The sequence below is a fragment of the Bombus huntii genome, chromosome 5 (genome assembly GCF_024542735.1).
Source record: "Bombus huntii isolate Logan2020A chromosome 5, iyBomHunt1.1, whole genome shotgun sequence".
Taxonomy (NCBI): domain Eukaryota; kingdom Metazoa; phylum Arthropoda; class Insecta; order Hymenoptera; family Apidae; genus Bombus; species Bombus huntii.
The window spans coordinates 11,255,162-11,273,113 of record NC_066242.1 but is presented as its reverse complement, the minus strand read 5'-3'; the positions used below and the strand labels follow the sequence as shown (position 1 = coordinate 11,273,113).

General features: G+C 38.9%; 2 protein-coding genes and 1 long non-coding RNA gene across 13 annotated transcripts in view; 1 reads left to right on the top strand and 2 right to left on the bottom strand.

Annotated features, from left to right (window-relative positions):
* LOC126866161 (uncharacterized) overlaps positions 1-16,904 on the top strand; it is a 117,104-nt gene extending 100,200 nt beyond the window's left edge. The window contains exon 3 of the mRNA XM_050619406.1: positions 10,864-16,904. Within this exon, the coding sequence (XP_050475363.1) occupies positions 10,864-11,210 (347 nt within the window). The 3' untranslated portion in view covers positions 11,211-16,904. The remainder of the gene's footprint in view (positions 1-10,863) is intronic.
* Positions 1-17,952, bottom strand: part of LOC126866137 (tudor domain-containing protein 1) — a 308,571-nt gene that overhangs the window by 112,720 nt on the left and 177,899 nt on the right. For 2 of the 11 annotated variants that reach the window (XM_050619315.1, XM_050619319.1), the window contains exon 1: positions 13,434-13,574. The exons of 7 other annotated variants lie outside the window; for them this stretch is intronic. The gene's annotated coding sequence lies outside the window, so the exon portion shown is untranslated. Of the gene's footprint in view, positions 1-13,433; positions 16,918-17,952 lie in introns of those variants that run through there. 2 more of the 11 variants (XM_050619316.1, XM_050619312.1) reach the window with 2 other exon arrangements.
* On the bottom strand, positions 8,657-11,006 carry LOC126866169 (uncharacterized). The gene is made up of 3 exons (XR_007689797.1): positions 10,862-11,006; positions 10,714-10,790; positions 8,657-10,624 (listed from the first exon to the last, which is right to left on the bottom strand). It is a non-coding gene; the product is annotated as an uncharacterized LOC126866169 (long non-coding RNA).

Sequence of the window (17,952 nt, the reverse complement as noted above, 5' to 3'; positions counted from 1 at the left end):
TAAACTGTTTAAATTTCAGGCGAAAAACTGATGTTTTGGCTAGAACAGCCATCCTTGTGGTCGTTTTATTAAAATTAATTACATCGTAATTTCAGCGGTTAAGTTTCGATTTAGTTGAAAATTGTTTAACGACGTTGTTCAATGGTTGATCCTTTAAATTTTGAAAATAAAGTCACGATTTTGGATAGAATAATCGTTAGAAGTTATTTGACATTGTTGGATGATAATGAAGCTTTTGAACGTCGTTTAATTGTTAATTATAATTATTTTTTTCTCCGATACGATTGGCCTCTCATTTCGAAATCAGCTTAAGGATTTTGACGATTTGCTTGACCGCGTGGCAAGTCTCGCGTTATGTCGATTATCGATCGCGAATTCTGTGACAATGAGGGTATTTCCGCGTGTTGCCAGTGCCACCGCAAATCACCACAGCGTTTACCGAAACACGTAACGCCCATCGTCACGCGGTGGATGTTATTGTAGAACGTTTTCCGTAATTCCTATGCCAAAGAAAACCGATTCTAACGGTGGCTGTAATCCCTTTGTTATTTTACAGTGTGTTTGTTACGACACGGCGAATTTTTTGGTTACGTATGAACGTTCTACTTTCGAGAATTTTTCTTTTCTTAGAAAAGGCTTCAACAAATTAATACACAAGTTCCAAGTTATTTATCACGCTAGTCTTTAAATTTCTATAATCGTGAACTTCCGCACGAGGAAGAACACAACCATAAATCAGGTACCGCAAGTTTTTATAATAAAAAACAACCAGGAATCCATACTAAAAAATCATCATATTGATACTATCAAAAAAAACCACTTTTCAACCTCGACGCACCCAACACTCACCCTTAAACTCGTGCAATAAAAAGACCCACCGGCAAGAGAAAAAGCCATACAACCACAAACCACGAACCACAAATTTCTATTTTTTTTCTCTATTGTCTATAAAGAACAAGCAGGAATGTGTATTAAAAAGACATCGTATGGAAACTATGAAGAAACCATCGTTCAATCTCAACGCACCCAAGACTCACCCTTAAACACAGGCAACAGAAAAATCCACCAGCACGGAAAAGATGTGAAAAACGTGAGCAAAATCAATATGGCACAGCGTAAAGTTATCTCATTGACTTAACGTTCCACTCAATCTCGCGAAGGGTCGGTTATACGATGGAACCGACCTACCTCCACGTTTATCCTTCTCCACTTACTTTCTCTCTCTCTCTCTCTCTAGCTCTCTCTTTTTCTCTCTGTCTCCCCATCGTACTCTGGGATAGGATAATGAAATAGCCGAGCCCGGAACGCGACCTCTGCACTAACCAAAGGCGGTAGATTCTGCAGGAGCATTCCGGGGGCTGTGGAATCACGAGAGAACAAGGGTGCAAAAGAGACGGATCCAAGCATTTCTATCCTTCTTTAACCTACCATCTCGTCTGATCGCCTTTCTCCTTTCCTTTCTCAGTTGAACCTCTAAACGCGGTTTACTACGTTTTCTCGTGCGTTTCACGACGTACACCCCCGTTCATAAGTATACTAAGTCCAGGGATCATAACGGTTATTGCACGTAATTAAAAAAAACATATATATATATATATATATATATATATATATATATATATATATATATAACATAAGAATTAGCATTTGAATTGAAACAATTTTGGTAAAAAATTCTTTTGGGCCACTGATAAACATTATCGACGAAGAAAATTGTTTTTGATTACGAAGAGTCAAACCTTCTTTTTTGTTTTCTGTTACTGGTAACCGGTATTGTTTTTGGTTACTTATAGAAACGTTTTTAAAAATGAACGATGGCCGAAAGCAAGCAAATTCGTCGATAATGATTATCGATGACAAGAAAGCAATGTTGATTATACGTATGTGTAATTTTCGCAGTTCTCAAACGTGGGGGCCACAATTTGATGAATTGTGCAAACGTAAAGTCTATACGACAATTTACCTTACCTATCCAATGGCAACATGCCTTTCTAAATAACACTAAGTAAACCTAAGCTAAACAGTTGTCAATTCATACGAATCTCTACGACTTGCATAAAATTGATATACGTCAAACTCCAAAAATTTGATCTGCGCGTCTTGAAATTAGTATCTTTAGACTCTATTCCTAGCAAACTATTATACACCATAAAAAGGTGAGAAATTCCGTGTTCCACGAAACGAATTTGTATCCAAAATTTTCATCGATTAGTCGTTCAATCGACAATTTCCACTAATCACAGTGTCTTCTATATAAAACCAGGATGTGCTGTGATACTTCTGAACGGGAATGTACGAGCACGCGCGAGCGCGAGGAGACGAGAAGAGATGCGTCGAGATGGGAGAGGCTGAAAGAAAAAGAGATAAGTCGAAGGAGAAGACAGAAGGGTGGGAAAAAGAGGCGAAATGATACTAGTTGGAGGGGGGATAGGGGGTAGCGACAAACCTCGTACTGTTCGGCTGACTGACTTTATGACGATGGCTGCCACCGGAAGGATATAAAAGAGAGAAAGAGGGGAAGAACAGACAGAACCTCTGAGACTGATGCATTTCCCAGGCGTTTGTCCTTCATTTGCCAAACAGTAGGATAGATTTTCCTCCTTCAATGAGAAACAGAAACAATTGCGGATCGGTACGCGATTTTCTTTCTCCAGGCTTACGGCTGTTTTCTACGGTTCGCGTTCCCTTGGTTTAGCAAGAGAAAGAGGCAGAGAGATTCTCGCCTCGAGCAAGTGTGGTCCCTTTTTGCTTGGCCGCGTTCTTCTTCTCTGACCTCGACGAGACGGCCTGGCGAGATTCCAAGAGCTGAAGGGACGCTGAAGACAAACGAAACGCTGCGACGGAACTGGGAATCGATTCGTGACGGTTCGTCGTTGAATACGTCGTGAATTTGTAATTTTTAATTTGCACCGATTTGCCAAGCAGAGCAGGATGTGGTCTGTGTTTGAACTGATACGCTGTAAGTTTAACCGGAGAAGATGAAGATGTTCGAGAGAGACGTGGGGGTTGGGCTTCTATGAAAATATTAACCCTTTGGTTATTCAACAGCGGTTTCTTGCATGTTTCTTTTGTGGGAGAATCTAATTTTTGTATTTTAACTGTCAGTTTCATTACGAATATTATTATATTGTATTAATTAAAATCATTGTAATTGTTGGAAATAAATAGAGGTGTTTTTAAAGAAGTATAACGCAACGTCTATTGTTTTAAGTATACAGAAGATTATTATAATTTGCCGAAGCATGAATTTCATTTTCTCTTGTAACAAAGTCTCTCTTGCACGGACAATTCTTACATAATAATAGTAAAATATAAAAAGCAAATTCTTGAAAACACGTTGTTTCTGCGTAGTGTGTTCTAGGAACAAGTAATTAACAATAAGGAAACTTTAGCTAAAAAGCAAATGATAGAGGGCAAGGGACATCTGAAGGATAAAGATATTCTAAGCACATGAAACCTGGCATGAAATAAACAATGTGAATGTCACCAGTTCTGATCATACCATACAAATTCAAGATAAGTCAACAGTGTGAATATCTAGCGCTATTGACTAGTAGGATAATGGAGCAGGTATTACTATTAATCCATCGATCAGCAGGTGATTAAATAGATAATACTGCCGCAGATATGCTCGATTGCTGATATATAATCGTATAAACAATGATTTCAGCGTTAATTCAACAACCATAGAATGCGAATCCTATGAAATTTTTACTTGCTCGACGTAACGTCGAAAAATAGTTTCGCACGCGATTGAAATGTCAGATGAAAAGTGAAGATGTGTCGTGTCGCGTACAGACAGAATCTTATTATGCTATGTTGTGAAGATTTTGTTAAAATTTACGTTTGGAATTAGCAAGTGTTTCGCAATTTATTGACAAAAGTGTATATGTATTATACAGTACCAAACTTGCTTAATTTTTTACTTGTTTATGGCGTGTTGGAATGATAGCAACGCAACGAATATCTCTCTGTTAAAAATGTTGTCCTACAGCTAATAAAATATTAAATAGCAAGATTAAGAAGATCGCACGCCTGTCAATTACATTTCTAAGCGAGTGATTAATCGTAATAAATATCCAAAAGTCTAATATATCTTCTCTATTAATCTCCTCTTTCAACAGGAAATACATACAACGTAATTTTTCTACAGCAGAAGGAGCTTGGGAATAAAATATTTTGATGCATCTTAAACGACCGCGTAGAATATCGTGGCGTTTTACGTTACAAAGTAAAATTTGCTTTCATTATACGATAGAATACACAGAATTTGCTATTCAAATAGCGAAACTCCCCTCAAGATGGCGAATTCTCAGCAAATGGCGCACCCTTTTTAGACGAAAGCTGTGGCGATTTTTAAAAGGACGGCAACTCTTCGTTCCGTGCTACGATACTTTACACGGGTTTTTTATTTCACACTTTAGCCACGTATGAAAGATTCCTGACGATGAAGCAGCTGGTTACAATTCTACTGTTCCGTCAAGCCATCTTCGGAGGTGCCACTATCCCTTCCTCGAGAATAAGAATAGCTTTAAAAGCTGGATTTGTGAAAAGGAACGCGAAGGATCTCGAATCGTAATGTCTCGTTTCCGACTGGCTGTTTTGAAATATTGATGCGAATATCGCGAATATGTTTTGAACTTTCCTCTAGACTAGACTTTATCCTGCTTCAAGTTATACAAAATTTTCCTACGTGTCATACCTTCAACGAATTTAAGAAAACTGTGTGTTACAAGTAAACAATTTTTGTTGTAGAAATATTATTTTAGTAATAACAAGCTCTGTATCCAAATTAGTAGTGATAATTCCAGTTCCTCGTTGCAAAAACTACCCCTCGCTTCCAACTCGACGTACAATTGACGATCTAAAATACAAACTATCCCACAAACATCTCTTCTTCCTCAAAATTGCCTAACGTAACAAGGAGCCACTATATAATTAACAATTACACTTGCAGTTTCATACTCCAAAAACTACCCCTTATTCCAAATCCGCTCACGATTGGATGCCCAGGATACGAACAACCTTTCAATCATCTTTTCCTCGCAACAAACGCCTTAAATCTACGAATAATTCCTCCGGGAATTCCTCGATACAACGCGTCAAATTCACAACACCGACACACTGTTCCACGTTTAAAAAACCTCTGCCTTCCTCCGGCCCCTCGTCGAAAAAAAACATTCCATCCGCGGAAACTCCTCTCGCGTAACATTCGACTAGGAAACAATCCGCTACGTTGCGCGTCGAAGGAACGAAATAATTAGAACGATCGTCTCGCGTCGCGAGCCGGTGCAAGGGATGAAAAGCCGGAGGACGAGAATACGTTTCCGCGTGAAGCCAGGCGAAGTTATAATTACCTGGACGAAGCGGGCGTGCTTGCGTCGGGAGAACGCTAGTATCATCAACGAAGAGACAGTCGAAGTTGAACAGAGAGTACCGAATCGAATACAGAAACGAAAGGGGGTAGCAAGAGCAGAGGGAAGGGGTGGATGGGTAGTGGAAAAGAGGACGAGAACAAAGGTGGTGATCGAGAAGGGAGGATCCGAGCTGGTAGAAAGAGAGAGGAGGACGTTTATTTCGTGCGGGTACACGAAATCTCTTCCGGTGACAAAACAGGTCGGACAAGCGATGGAAGGTGCGAATTTCGTATGGATGTCACTGCGATACGGACGAGTTTCCAACCATGTTGGAAAGTGCACGTTCTGTCTCTATAGTCACGTATCCACGTCTCTTTCTACTTCTACACCTGTGTATAATCTGTCTCTGTCTGAATACAAGTATTTCCCTGTCTGATGTTTCGTTTGTATCGTGTCTGTCAGCTTGCTCTCTATCCGCCTCTGTTTGAGGCAACAACGAGCGTATTCTTGGGGCTGAGCGAGAGATCGGCGAGATGTGCCACCTGAAACTATGCTGCTCGTCGAATGAGATTCGAATAGCTACGGGGTGGTAGAAATAGAGGGTGGGAGAGAATGGAGGGGATGGAGAACGGCTATGGCTTCCTAGTAGTGACGCAAAGTTGTTTAGACGGACAACAGAGAGGAAGAAAGGCTCGCACGAGTGGTTATAATTCGCTAAGAAGCTTTGCCATCGCGCACCTGGCCGTCGCAATTCGGTTTCACGTTCTATAACCGTGTTGCGTGCAGTTTTCATGTGTATAGTTATGGTTTGTTATTATCGGTCTTTTTGCAGACAACACATAGCTGCTTCGAACGATGCTGATACGCGACTCGTTTTTCACATAGTCGTTTCTTCTTTGTTTTTCTTTAAAATCATCGTTATCGTAAGGTACGACATCAATAACGTTGTTTTTTTTAAGGCCATTTTCGATGCAATCGTATTTTTACATTATAACTCATATTTGAAATTATTGCAATATTCTTCGAGTCTCGTAAACGAGACAAAGACACGCATATCGATCAGCAAACGATTAATAAAATTTCTCTGATGAAGTCACCATCTGGTAGTCTAACGAGATATAAAACGAAGAAAAAACAAGAGTCTCCACTATATCTCGAATTTCTCGAAAAATATCGTTGCGATCGAGCAAATCGTTAAATGCTTCCACGCTGATAGCATTATAAGCATTCCAGGGCTGATTCAATAAATTGTTAACAGGCGACGAGTGTACACGGCCATTAACTTGGCCTGAAGATGGGGGTAGAAGAGGAACATGTCGACAGACGATTTAGAGGCATCGTCAGCGAGACGGAATGAGAGCCTCAAAGTCTCGCGTTGTCGCAACATCTGGTCCCGAGAACGATTGATGTCCCATTATGTTCGTCGAATCGATGAAATCCCGTACGTATTATTCGTTAATGAATGCCTCTGGTAACGTTGGAAACGTTATTGGCAGTCGTATTACACTATTTCCATAAAATATGATCCTCGTCGAAGCGATAAGATGACGCAAAGAAAACAGAGTTTTCCCTTCGTAGGATATGTTCGAACGCGATACAAAGCAAAAAAAGCCAATGCATATAAAAAGAGAAACTGACAGAAGCAAACGGAGGGAAACGTATAGAGGCTTACGAAAGTATTCCAACACTTGTAGACACCTTTTATGAATACGAAACATTTTTTCATTCACTCGACTGTCATCACTATGCATATTGGTAAAGCATCAAGCAAATCTGCAAATACACGTACATATCGAAATCTTCTAAAAAGAATGAATTTGAGAAAAAATTCTTTCCGTTGTTATATATGCAATACTTTATACTGAGAAGCTTTTTTATGCAATCGTAAATAAGGAAAGTAATTGTGTGATCTCGTTTAACTGAGGTACCCTGTATATAGAGTAAGTATATATTTCACAGAGATTACAAAAGTATTTAAACACACAGTTATTTGTTATATTAATAAGCCTTGATATTCGATTGAGACACATTTAATACAAAATACTTATTATATGTTTTAGATAGATAGGTATTCATGCTGTATACTAAATTTTTACTGAACATACGTTTCCAATAAATATTTTGTAACGTCCATATAACACGAGCTACACGAACACGAACATACATACAAATTTTCTGTGATAAAAATTCGCGCACTGTCGCGAGCAAGTGTAGGTAAAGAGAGGGCGATGATAATAAAGTAAAGTGGTATGAGAAGAAAAAGAGGCTCGCGTATATTTCCATGCGAGTTCACAATTGTCCGAGAAGATCCAGACAGACTAAAGAGGCAAAAGGTGTCTATTATCGACGAGACTCCCTCGTTAGGAGGAATTTGTTCGACGAGGAAAGGAAACGGACGCTGGACAAAGCGACAGTGGAAGAGGGAGGGTGGAAGAGAGAGAGAGAAGCAGCCGCGCCAGGAAAACGCGCGCGCTTTGATTCGCGTGCACCACGAGTTTTGCTTATTTATTCCAGCCCAGCAATTCGAGACTGAAGATTCTTAGAGCAATTTCCTTCTTTATGCGGGTCACTCGTTGTGTTCATGAAATATTTGCCGATGCTTCCTTCCGTTTCCATCCCGCCTCTGCCGCCTTCCACCCCACACCTTAGCTACCATCCCGTGCTTCTTGCGTTCTAGTTGCTCCGTGGAACGACGTCTTTATAATTCGCCGCGCATTCTTCAGATTTTAATTATCATCGTTAAGCATCGCTAAATTCGTAAGGGGTCTATATATTTCTTTCTGGATCTGTTTGTGATATTTCGCAGGGGTTTCGGAATTTTCACTTGGATATATAGCTAAGAAATGCTAACTGACGACGACGATATGGTTACTTGTGGAAATGAACGGAACTGTCCAAGTTTCAGAAGCATTCAATAGCAGAGAAATAGCTTTACATGGAAATATTTTTTCAAAGTTTATGGTATTGTAGTATTGTGGACGAGGGGCCTGGGGGTGTCGTGCGGATTGTAAACAAGCGGTTGCTGAGGTGTGAATTATAAAAAAGCGGTTGCTGAGCATGTGCGTAGTGAGGCTAAGACAAAAGACAAGGGGTTGCTAGGGGACAATAAACGAATTAACAGCAGTATGAGTTGAGAAGTCAGAGAGTGCGGATTACGTTGTCGAGATAGTGTTGTTAGCGTTGTTAAGAGAGAGTTGAATTTGTCTTGACAAGAATTGTTAATTAATTATCTAGTTGTCTTGATTATAATACCTTGTTACAATTAGTCCATGTTAAATAACCATTGTTTTCTGCTTAATCCATTTATTATTAATAAACTAATTATAATAGTTTACGATACTACAGTATTTATAAATATTACATATCACTATCCGATAGTAAAATACAAAGTGTTATTTGCAACGACGTAAATAAGTAGCACCTTCGATAATCGCCTTCTTTATAGAAATAAAAGGACAGTTCTTTGGAACTGTGAGCTGGACTCGAGGAAAGCGTGGAGAACTCTATGAATGCAAATCGCAGTTTCCCTTGAGAATACAAATTGTAGGGAGGAAAAAGGATCAGCCGGCCGGTTTACTGGATTAAGGTTTGATCCAGAGACAATTCGCTCTTCAGATGCTTGTCCCAATCTACTGCGTTATCCAGATCAAGCTTTTTTCCTCTCTTTGTTCACCGTGCTAATAGCTATCTCCATTATTATTATATAAATAACGCGTGGAATATACGGACCATGATATAACAAGGTTGTGATCAAATACGTATCGCGTGACAGAATAATCGAATTGCCACGAATATGAGCAAATAAAGGCCCGAAAGCACAATCGAAATCGTAAATTCGTAGAAATTCGACATAGAAATTTGTTACTACATAAGCAACTAAATATTCTATTCTATTGATCGTTGAAAAATAAATAATGGAATTTTTATTATTCGATTTGAAATTCAAGTTTCTTAAAATTCCAGGCTCTAATGTAAAAGACTAAATACTTTAAGGAAACAAGCGAAAATCCCAGTTGTCGAAGCCTGAATACCTCTATTAATTAACTTTATGAATTTACTACTATCATTACGAGGTATACTATCATCTTCAAAGCGCTAACCTTGCACGTTAATATACTACTATCAAGGGAGCTTAAAGTTATTATAACACAAGCCGAGAATCTTCATAATACTCTGAAAAATCTTCTCCTTATTAAATCCTAACAAAGAGGCAATTACTTCTCAAATCCTCCACCCTGGATTCTCCATCAGTTTAGTATACTCTCGAAATGTTAATTATCTAAAATTATACAACGTCACTTCCAAACTTTCCAACAATTTCGTTTCTTCTTTCGCCCCTAAATTCACCGCAATTCCGCGATATCTGTAACAATACCTCCTCCACCCCAGGATCCTAGCAAACAGAATCATCTTCGAGGATGGTCAAACAGATCCACGATAATCCGATGGATTAAACGGTGGGGGATCTCTACTCGCCATGGTGTAAACAGGTCGGGGGAAGCATGTTGCATGCATCGTTAAGCAGTAGACGCGTCGGCAGATCGGGGATTTGGCTGCCGTCGACGTGCACACGTCGATACCTGGCGAGGTGACTGCTTTGTGCAGGTAATACAGGTGGCTGCTTTGTACAGGTAATACACGTGTCAGCTGGGCCGAACACGCGCGGTGCATCTCGACCTCGCGGCATTTCCACCAATTAATCGAGGATACAATCGAAAGCGCAGGCCTCTCGCAGAGAGAGCTTTGCTCGATCCGCTCGCCGTCTCGTGATTTCCGCGATCGGTTCGAGGGGAAAGATCCTCTTCTCTCTGTTTCCTCCTTCTATTCGCTAGCTATCGTCCCTCGGAATCGTTCTGTATCTTGTTATGTCGGTTAATGAGATTTTCGGATAAAACACGGTAGACGTTCGTCGTTTACCGCCTTCGCAGGATAATCACCTTGAACCGAAGAATAATGTTTGGACGGGTGGATTTTAGGAATCGTCCTTGAAGATGAAGATGATTGTTACTGCAGTTTTGCAGTGTGCGACTTTTAAAATAGTAAAGGAGGAAGAGTTGTGTTTCAGATTTCGTTTCGAAGTTTCGTGAACGTTGCAGTTCGTTGGTTCGAGCTTGAAACAGTTTCAAGTCTGTCCTGACTGAAACCCGAAGAAACCCGAAGATCGCATGATCTGATTGTATTGTCACATCAAATTGAAACTGAATTATGTCATATGTTTAATTATGTCCATGTTATATATATAGGCGAATGAAGTCCAGAAATTTTTCCTAAAAAAGCAAAAATCAATTCAAATCAAATTAAGACGCGACAAGATCTCGAACGTCTCAACAAATCATCCTAAAAGATGGCATCTTACAACCATCTTCTCACCAGTTCTCTTGCACTTCCTTTCTTGCCGTTCCCAATAACAAAATGAACCATCTATTCTTCTCTCTATTGAACAAGAAAAATATCAACGACCCATCGAAGAAGCATCAACTAACCAAACTCTCTGGTAAACTTACAGGTCGAGCAGGCACGGATTATCCAGTGCTTGGCAAAGTTCCCTACACGAATTTCTACTGCGACGACCAGCCATACCCAGGCTTCTTCGCGGACGTGGAAACAAGATGCCAAGCGTGGCATTACTGCGACATAGACGGCCGCCAGGCGACCTTTCTTTGCCCAAATGGTACACAATTCAGTCAAGCAGTGTTCGTCTGCGATTGGTGGTTCAACGTCAGATGTGAACTCAGTCCCAAGTTGTACGCCATCAACAGCCGTCTTTATGGCAGACCCACGGAGAGTCCAACGAGACCACATAGACTCATCACTAAGGAGCTTCTTGAAAATATCTTCGTTAGACGGAAATGAAGCTAAGAAGCGGAGGCTGCGTTCTCGTCTATTGCCGACGTGACTGATCGGTCGCATCATTAATTCGTCTGGCAAAAAGGAATGAAGAGGCTGCTCCAAGGATTTGTTTCATTGACGGAGAACCTGTCTGGATAGACTTGTATTTTCTTGGTAGATAAGACGATTGTGTCGACCGTTTTGCGAATAGTTGGAACTGGGGAGCAGTGGATACACAGAAATGCCTTGTTAGCTGATTGGGGTTCGAGATCATATCTGGCCAGTTAACCAGGATAATAGTGTTACAGGAAATCCTAAGAACTATAGGATTTCTTTAGAATTTCTTTAGAAGATGCACGAACTTGTACGTGTGCCTCTGTTATCCCAAATATAGTCGAACGTAACTTGGAAACGCGCAATTCTTACAATGAGTATATGCAATTGTTTCTTTCTATCCAGTATAAATTCAGAAAACTATCACGTCGAAGTTAATTAGTTGTATGTAGTTCTATGTATTCATAGAGCTAAAATAAAATGTATGGATAAGTGCACATTCTTTCACACTTTCATACAGATAGAGCACACGAATTTTCGTTATTGACGATCCTTCGTCACATGTACAAGTCGGGTCATGTAGCATCACTCTCCCAATTATAACAAGGCAGTCCTGTATTTCTTTTTGATCTACCTATGTAACATTGTATGAGTGAATGACGGTGAATGTTAGCGTAGAATATCGATATAGCAATCGCGGATGTAATTAATATAGAGACGAATAGTCGAAATAAGATTAAAAAGGATACGATAGAATTTGTTCGAAGTGCCACTAGGTTGGTTTATAGGATAAGCTGTTCGATGAAGAATGAGGCGGAGTTTGTTTAAAAACTAGAGGAAACGATGGACAGTTTAAGTGCCACGAATTCGACAGCACATACCGCGGTGTCTGATTTCGAATTTCGTCCTGTTTCGTAGGATGATAGCACGCAGATTCACGTTTTAATATGTGAATTATTAAGCGAGATCATTTGATAATTTTCAAGTTATAAATTAAATCCGTGATATGTGTTATTAATGATAATATAGTAACATATGTAATATTCAACGAATTATAACAGAATTATTTCGTATCATTTAGTTGGAACGAAATTTCAAGCTCCTAGTACACCTGGACGTAAAGTCGTATTATCTGAATAAAAATCATAATTACTTAGAATTATGGTTACATCGATTGTTCAGATAAATGAAGTTTTATCGGCAAAGATATCTGAAATAATAAACGAAAAAAGAAAACTAATAAAAGACATTTCATATGTTACACAAAAAGTCGATAAAATTACTTCACTGTAGTAATTGAGCTACTCAATAGTCAAGTAATTGCTACCTGTAGTAACTAAGATTTGCAAGCTAGCATCCCAGAAGAGTATACGAGATTTTAAACAAGGACACTCTGGATAAGAGCATATTACAAGTTGTGAAACACGCAAATCAGTCGATCAGTAAAATCGTTCGCTTCGGAAATCTGTTTGGTTGCTTCGATCTAATGGATTATCTTCAACAATAGGAACGATCTTTGAGTGATGTGCACGCAAACTCTATGTCATTGGTACAAGAAACGACATCCATTTAAAAAACGCCGAGGTCATAAAACCAGACGTACGCGCTCAGACAATTGCGGTTCCTGTTCCTCAAACTCAAGAAATCCATCGTCGAACACTCCACCTTTCCAAAACTCGAATATCTTCGCATGCAAACGCAATCACACTTTTAACTACCCGTACCATTCCATTCCTTCTGTACAAATTCACTGAAACAATCTGAAGACAGACAAACCGTAACTCCAATCGCAACATTCTTATTGGATTAAATTCCATCGGAGACGATGTACTCGAGCCGAGATAAAATCAAAACGTACTTCACTCGTAAATATAAACGACGAAAGACGAAAAGAATGAAAGAAAGAAAGGCTCGATGAGCACCGCTGCGTCAGTAGAAGCGAAGAGTCTTGAAGAAGGACGATCGCTCGCGATCTTTCTTCCCTTCCACTAACTCGACGCGGAAGAAGACGGCGCTTCAATCCTCGGTGCGGTTCTTAATCGTTGATGAGATCGCATTTGGGACGAGGTACATCCCTCCTTCGTTCTCTCTACGTCATGAAAATAAAGAGCGATGCCAGTGCACTGGTCGATCTTTACGGCGGAGGTAGTCGAGTTTTCCCCGGTCAGGTAATAATACGCGAGACGAGCTCACCTGTACGGGGATTTAACGAACAGCGCTGTTCGATCCATCTTGGATCGAGACTCCCCGCGATACTTCGCATCGTAAACAGAGAACTTCGTTATACACGTGTGCTTAAGCCGTGGATACGCTCTGAGCTGTTCTTCGATTGGCAACGGATGACTAGACTTTCACGATTTGGGATTTTTAACTTGACAACTTGGTAGAGACGAGTTAAATAGTCGGTGAAATTGTTGATCTTCGTGGATGCACTAGCGGCTCGATTTAGGAATTTCTTATTATTTTACGTGTTTCATCGTTTCTGTTGACGTTAGAGAACGGACAACTCTGACGGAGGAAAAAGTTTACAGTGGTCCGTGTAAACTTATAATATGAAACAGATGGTCGTAATTTTGGGAACATTATCGCTCTGGATGTATAGTAATTGTTTTTCTATATTTCTCGAGTTTATATTCGTTTCTCTTCGTTTGTAGTTTAAAATGAACGTATTAATGAAATTTTTGCGTTACTCCTAATTAATTCCCGACAAATGGCTATCCGTTCCAAACGATATTGGCTAGCGTATAATAAAATCATATGAAATAAAATTGCCGCAAGTATGTGGAAATTGTTTTTCATATTTTTTTCCATTACACTCTCTTCGCTTTATTTGCAGTGTAAAATAAACGTATCGATGAAATTTTTATATTATTTCTAACTAGTTCTCGACAAATGGCTATCCGTTCCAAACGATATTCGCTGGCGTATAATAAAATCATAATCACGTATTGTACGATTTCAACATATAGACACGAAAGTTTCCATCTGTTAATCACCAGCGACCGTAATGGCGGTGAATCTGTTAAATCCCACAAAGAACGTCAGGCTATATCGAACTGTTTCCCCAGAGTTGTGAACTCCGTCGAATCCATGGTGATTATTCGCTTAAACAACGAACCACGCGCGCGCATCCATTCGATCAGCTTATGTCTTACAATCGCGCGCGGCTACTGCGTAATTGCATCGCGTTCGCCCCAAGGCCTGACGCTTCGCTTAGCAACGAACCAATTGACGATCGGTCATACGTGCAACAATTGCGATTACACGTGGAACGATCGCGATTATACGCGCGATAATGGACCCGGGAAATTGTTGTGCCACGGCAAACAACTCGACGCGGCTCTGCGTTATCGTGAAAACGCTACCGAACAAGCAAACACAGGGCTGCGATATGGTCAAAGGGGATGGTTTTCACAGTGGTATTTTTTGATCCTCTTGTTTTTCCACTCTTCCTCGATTGGTTCATAGTCACTTTTCCGGGGAACTGACTTTGCTTTGGAAAAGTTATGCTTCCTTCTCTATGAACTTTTTGATTTATAATGATTATTGAGTAACGCAGGTTATTGAAAAATTGAAAAGGGTAGTATTTTTACGAAGGTTTGTTTCTTGATCCTCTTTCGCTCGATCTCTGGCGATTTTTTAGTCAATGAATTTACAGGAAAAATTATAGTTCCAAAAGTGTTAACTCCTTTACGAAAGAATCGTCGAGTTGTACAAGCCTCAATAAATGATCGAAGAGAGTAAGTTTCACGGAGCTCTCACTCCTGATCGTCTACGTTCGTCGAATTTGCAAGAATGATAGTTCTTCTTGTATTAGAGAATTGTTAAAGCGTCCAATATTATAGACCCCAGAAACTAATACAAGAAGAACTGTAAATTCACCTGTAAATGTTCTAACATTACAAACGAAAATTACGTGTACGTATAATAAATTTTCCTAATAAATAATTCCTCGATATATTCCACACGATATCGTCCGATTTCTAAAAGGTTCGATATCAATACAAAATATTGAAGTTCCAAAATTAACGAACTTCCAAAAATTAGAGTTAATTACTTTGGCTTCTGAATGCCTCGTTCTTCCACGATGAATTAACCGAGTTAATCGAAGTTGGAAAAGAAAAAGAAAAAAAAAAGGAAGAAGGAAGAAAATAAGATATATCGTTACGAAACAAACAGTTAATTTACCATGATTGTCTGTCAATCGTCGATCATAACGTTTCATCGTCAATGCACTTAAATCACAATAGGCTACTGATAGACGGCGGAACGAATGAGAAAAGAGGAGAGAAAAGGAACAAAGGCGAAGCAACATTGTTCGCGCGGCGGTATGGCCAAAAGTCAACGCTTTCAAGAATCGATATCCGCTAATAGAATTGTGCACGCGAGCCGAACGAAATACGACAACAGCAAGTTTGCTGGCAATTAATAATAACGTGTCGTTCGTTTGTGTCCACGGTTTGTCTCCTGAAAACCATCGTCGCGCATTTCTCGTTTCATCGACTCCGTCGTTTCGACTCCGATCGATCGTACTTGTGTCTGGCTCATTGTAATAGTGAGACGATATTAACGATCATGCTGATCTCTCTTTTTAGAGAGACGATGATCACGACAAAATGGTTTATTTATGAAAAGTTCGAACTTATTTGCGAAGAAAAAAAGGACAGTTTGTAGCTGTATGTACGGTGATAAGCAGATATGCATAGGGGAAATTCTCGTGCAAATTTCAGCTGATATGGATTTACATTTATTGTACGAAATAAAGACTTTGAAAAAAAGTTGGTTACATTGTTACAACGAAAAGGGAAGAAAACAGCAACGAGCAGGCTATAGAGTTTTATGCAAATTCGTATTTTCATAAACCTGAATGATTAGACAAATTATCTGAATGTGAGTGAAAATTTATTTCAGCCACTGAATATTATGTTATGTACTGTACTTTCTATATTTTGTATATTTTTGCATTATGTACATTTTTGTAGTCCTAAATTTCCTATAGTGAAATGCATAAAAATCCACAGTCTGTTAATGAGTTTATAAAAATTCAATTTCGATTAAACATCGACGAATAATCGACTAGAAACGATCGAGCAGGTACATTTATCTACTTAACCTTTTTTTCCTACCACTAACCGAATCAAACCTAACGCAGCGAACCACGAATCGGACAAAAATTATTATCAGTCTGAATATTTTTTATAAAAAAGCAACACAGAAATGAGTATGTAGATATAAAATTGGAGGGCAGAGATTGCCATATAACACATTATCATCAGGTTATTACTTAAATCGAATTTATTTTTCGATAAAATCGGGGCATTATTGAAATGGCTGCTAAAGCTGCAAGTACGTATTAATGTACAGTTTTTTTTTTTTTTTTTTTTTTTTTAGATAGATCTTCCGTGATTTTTATAATTAAAAAAATGGAGAGGAGAAAAACATATTCTTTTTCTTTTTTGCGTGCACCACCCAATGAAAAAATATTTTCTGTGTACATAATATAAATACGATTTAGTCGAACTGATAAGTAGCCATGCGACAAGGACTGTGTATACCGTGCTATATAGTTAAGCGAACGAATCATCGCGGCTGTAACGAAATAATCTGACAGGAAATGTAAACGTAATTAAGAATTCTGGAAATAAACTGTATGCGTGAGCATGATTAGCGTATTATATTTTCCAGGAGTCCTAATCGAATGTCGAGATGGAAGAATCGAGTTTACATTATGATTTTTCGCAAACGAGATCGTGTTTTAGCGAAATTAATTATCTGCCGAACAATTTTTTAACAGATATATTGTATGTCCTTTGCTTTTCTTGTTTTAATACTATGAAGATTTTGTCTCTTTTGCTCTAACTTTGAGGATACTAGTAATGTTCTCACGAGAAAACTCCTTTGACCAGATTGTATTTTAAATTATTTTTTGCATTTTGTATTTTAAATTTTATTTTGGTCAAACAACCAGAAATAACAAACTCAGCAACGATAATTAATAGCCTTTTTCGTAGACCAAATTATTTATTGAACTTCGTAGTTCAATAAAATTAGCCACGTGACACTAAATAATTCATTTTAATTCTAACGTATACACGTGTATTTAGGGTGCAAGTACTCCTAAGCATAAATGCTACGAGTGTTAGGAAAGAAGAAGGAAAAAAGGTCCCAGCGAGTAACGAGTGACACGAATTGCAAGACACGTTCTTCCGAATTAGACAAACCTGATTAAGATACGCGTCCTTATTTTCCTCACATGGCTGGAAACCTTTGATGTAAGCGACGTATGATCAACTCATCGAACTCTCCCGTTTTAATTTATGGCGTAGCTGCGAGTCTGGGCACGTATCGCTTTCGACGTGTTTCGAATGATCTTTCATTATGGTACGAGCGACAAATTACCGTATACTTGATTACACTTTTCGTGTTACGCGTTTAATCTAACTTTTACTCTTGTCGTTATCACCTGACGTTATTCTTTTACATCCTAAGATTTCTCATTCCTAAAGAGATCTACATTGCCTCGCAAAAATGTTCGAACACATATCTTGTACACAGGTATAAATTTCTTGTTATAATATTTTATTCCATGTCTATTAGTATTTATAATATTTCATCCAATATGTATTGATATTTATAATATTCTATTTAACGTCTTAACAATTTATACATATAATGTTCTACTAAGTACTCGTCGAAGAGAATTTTTAAATTA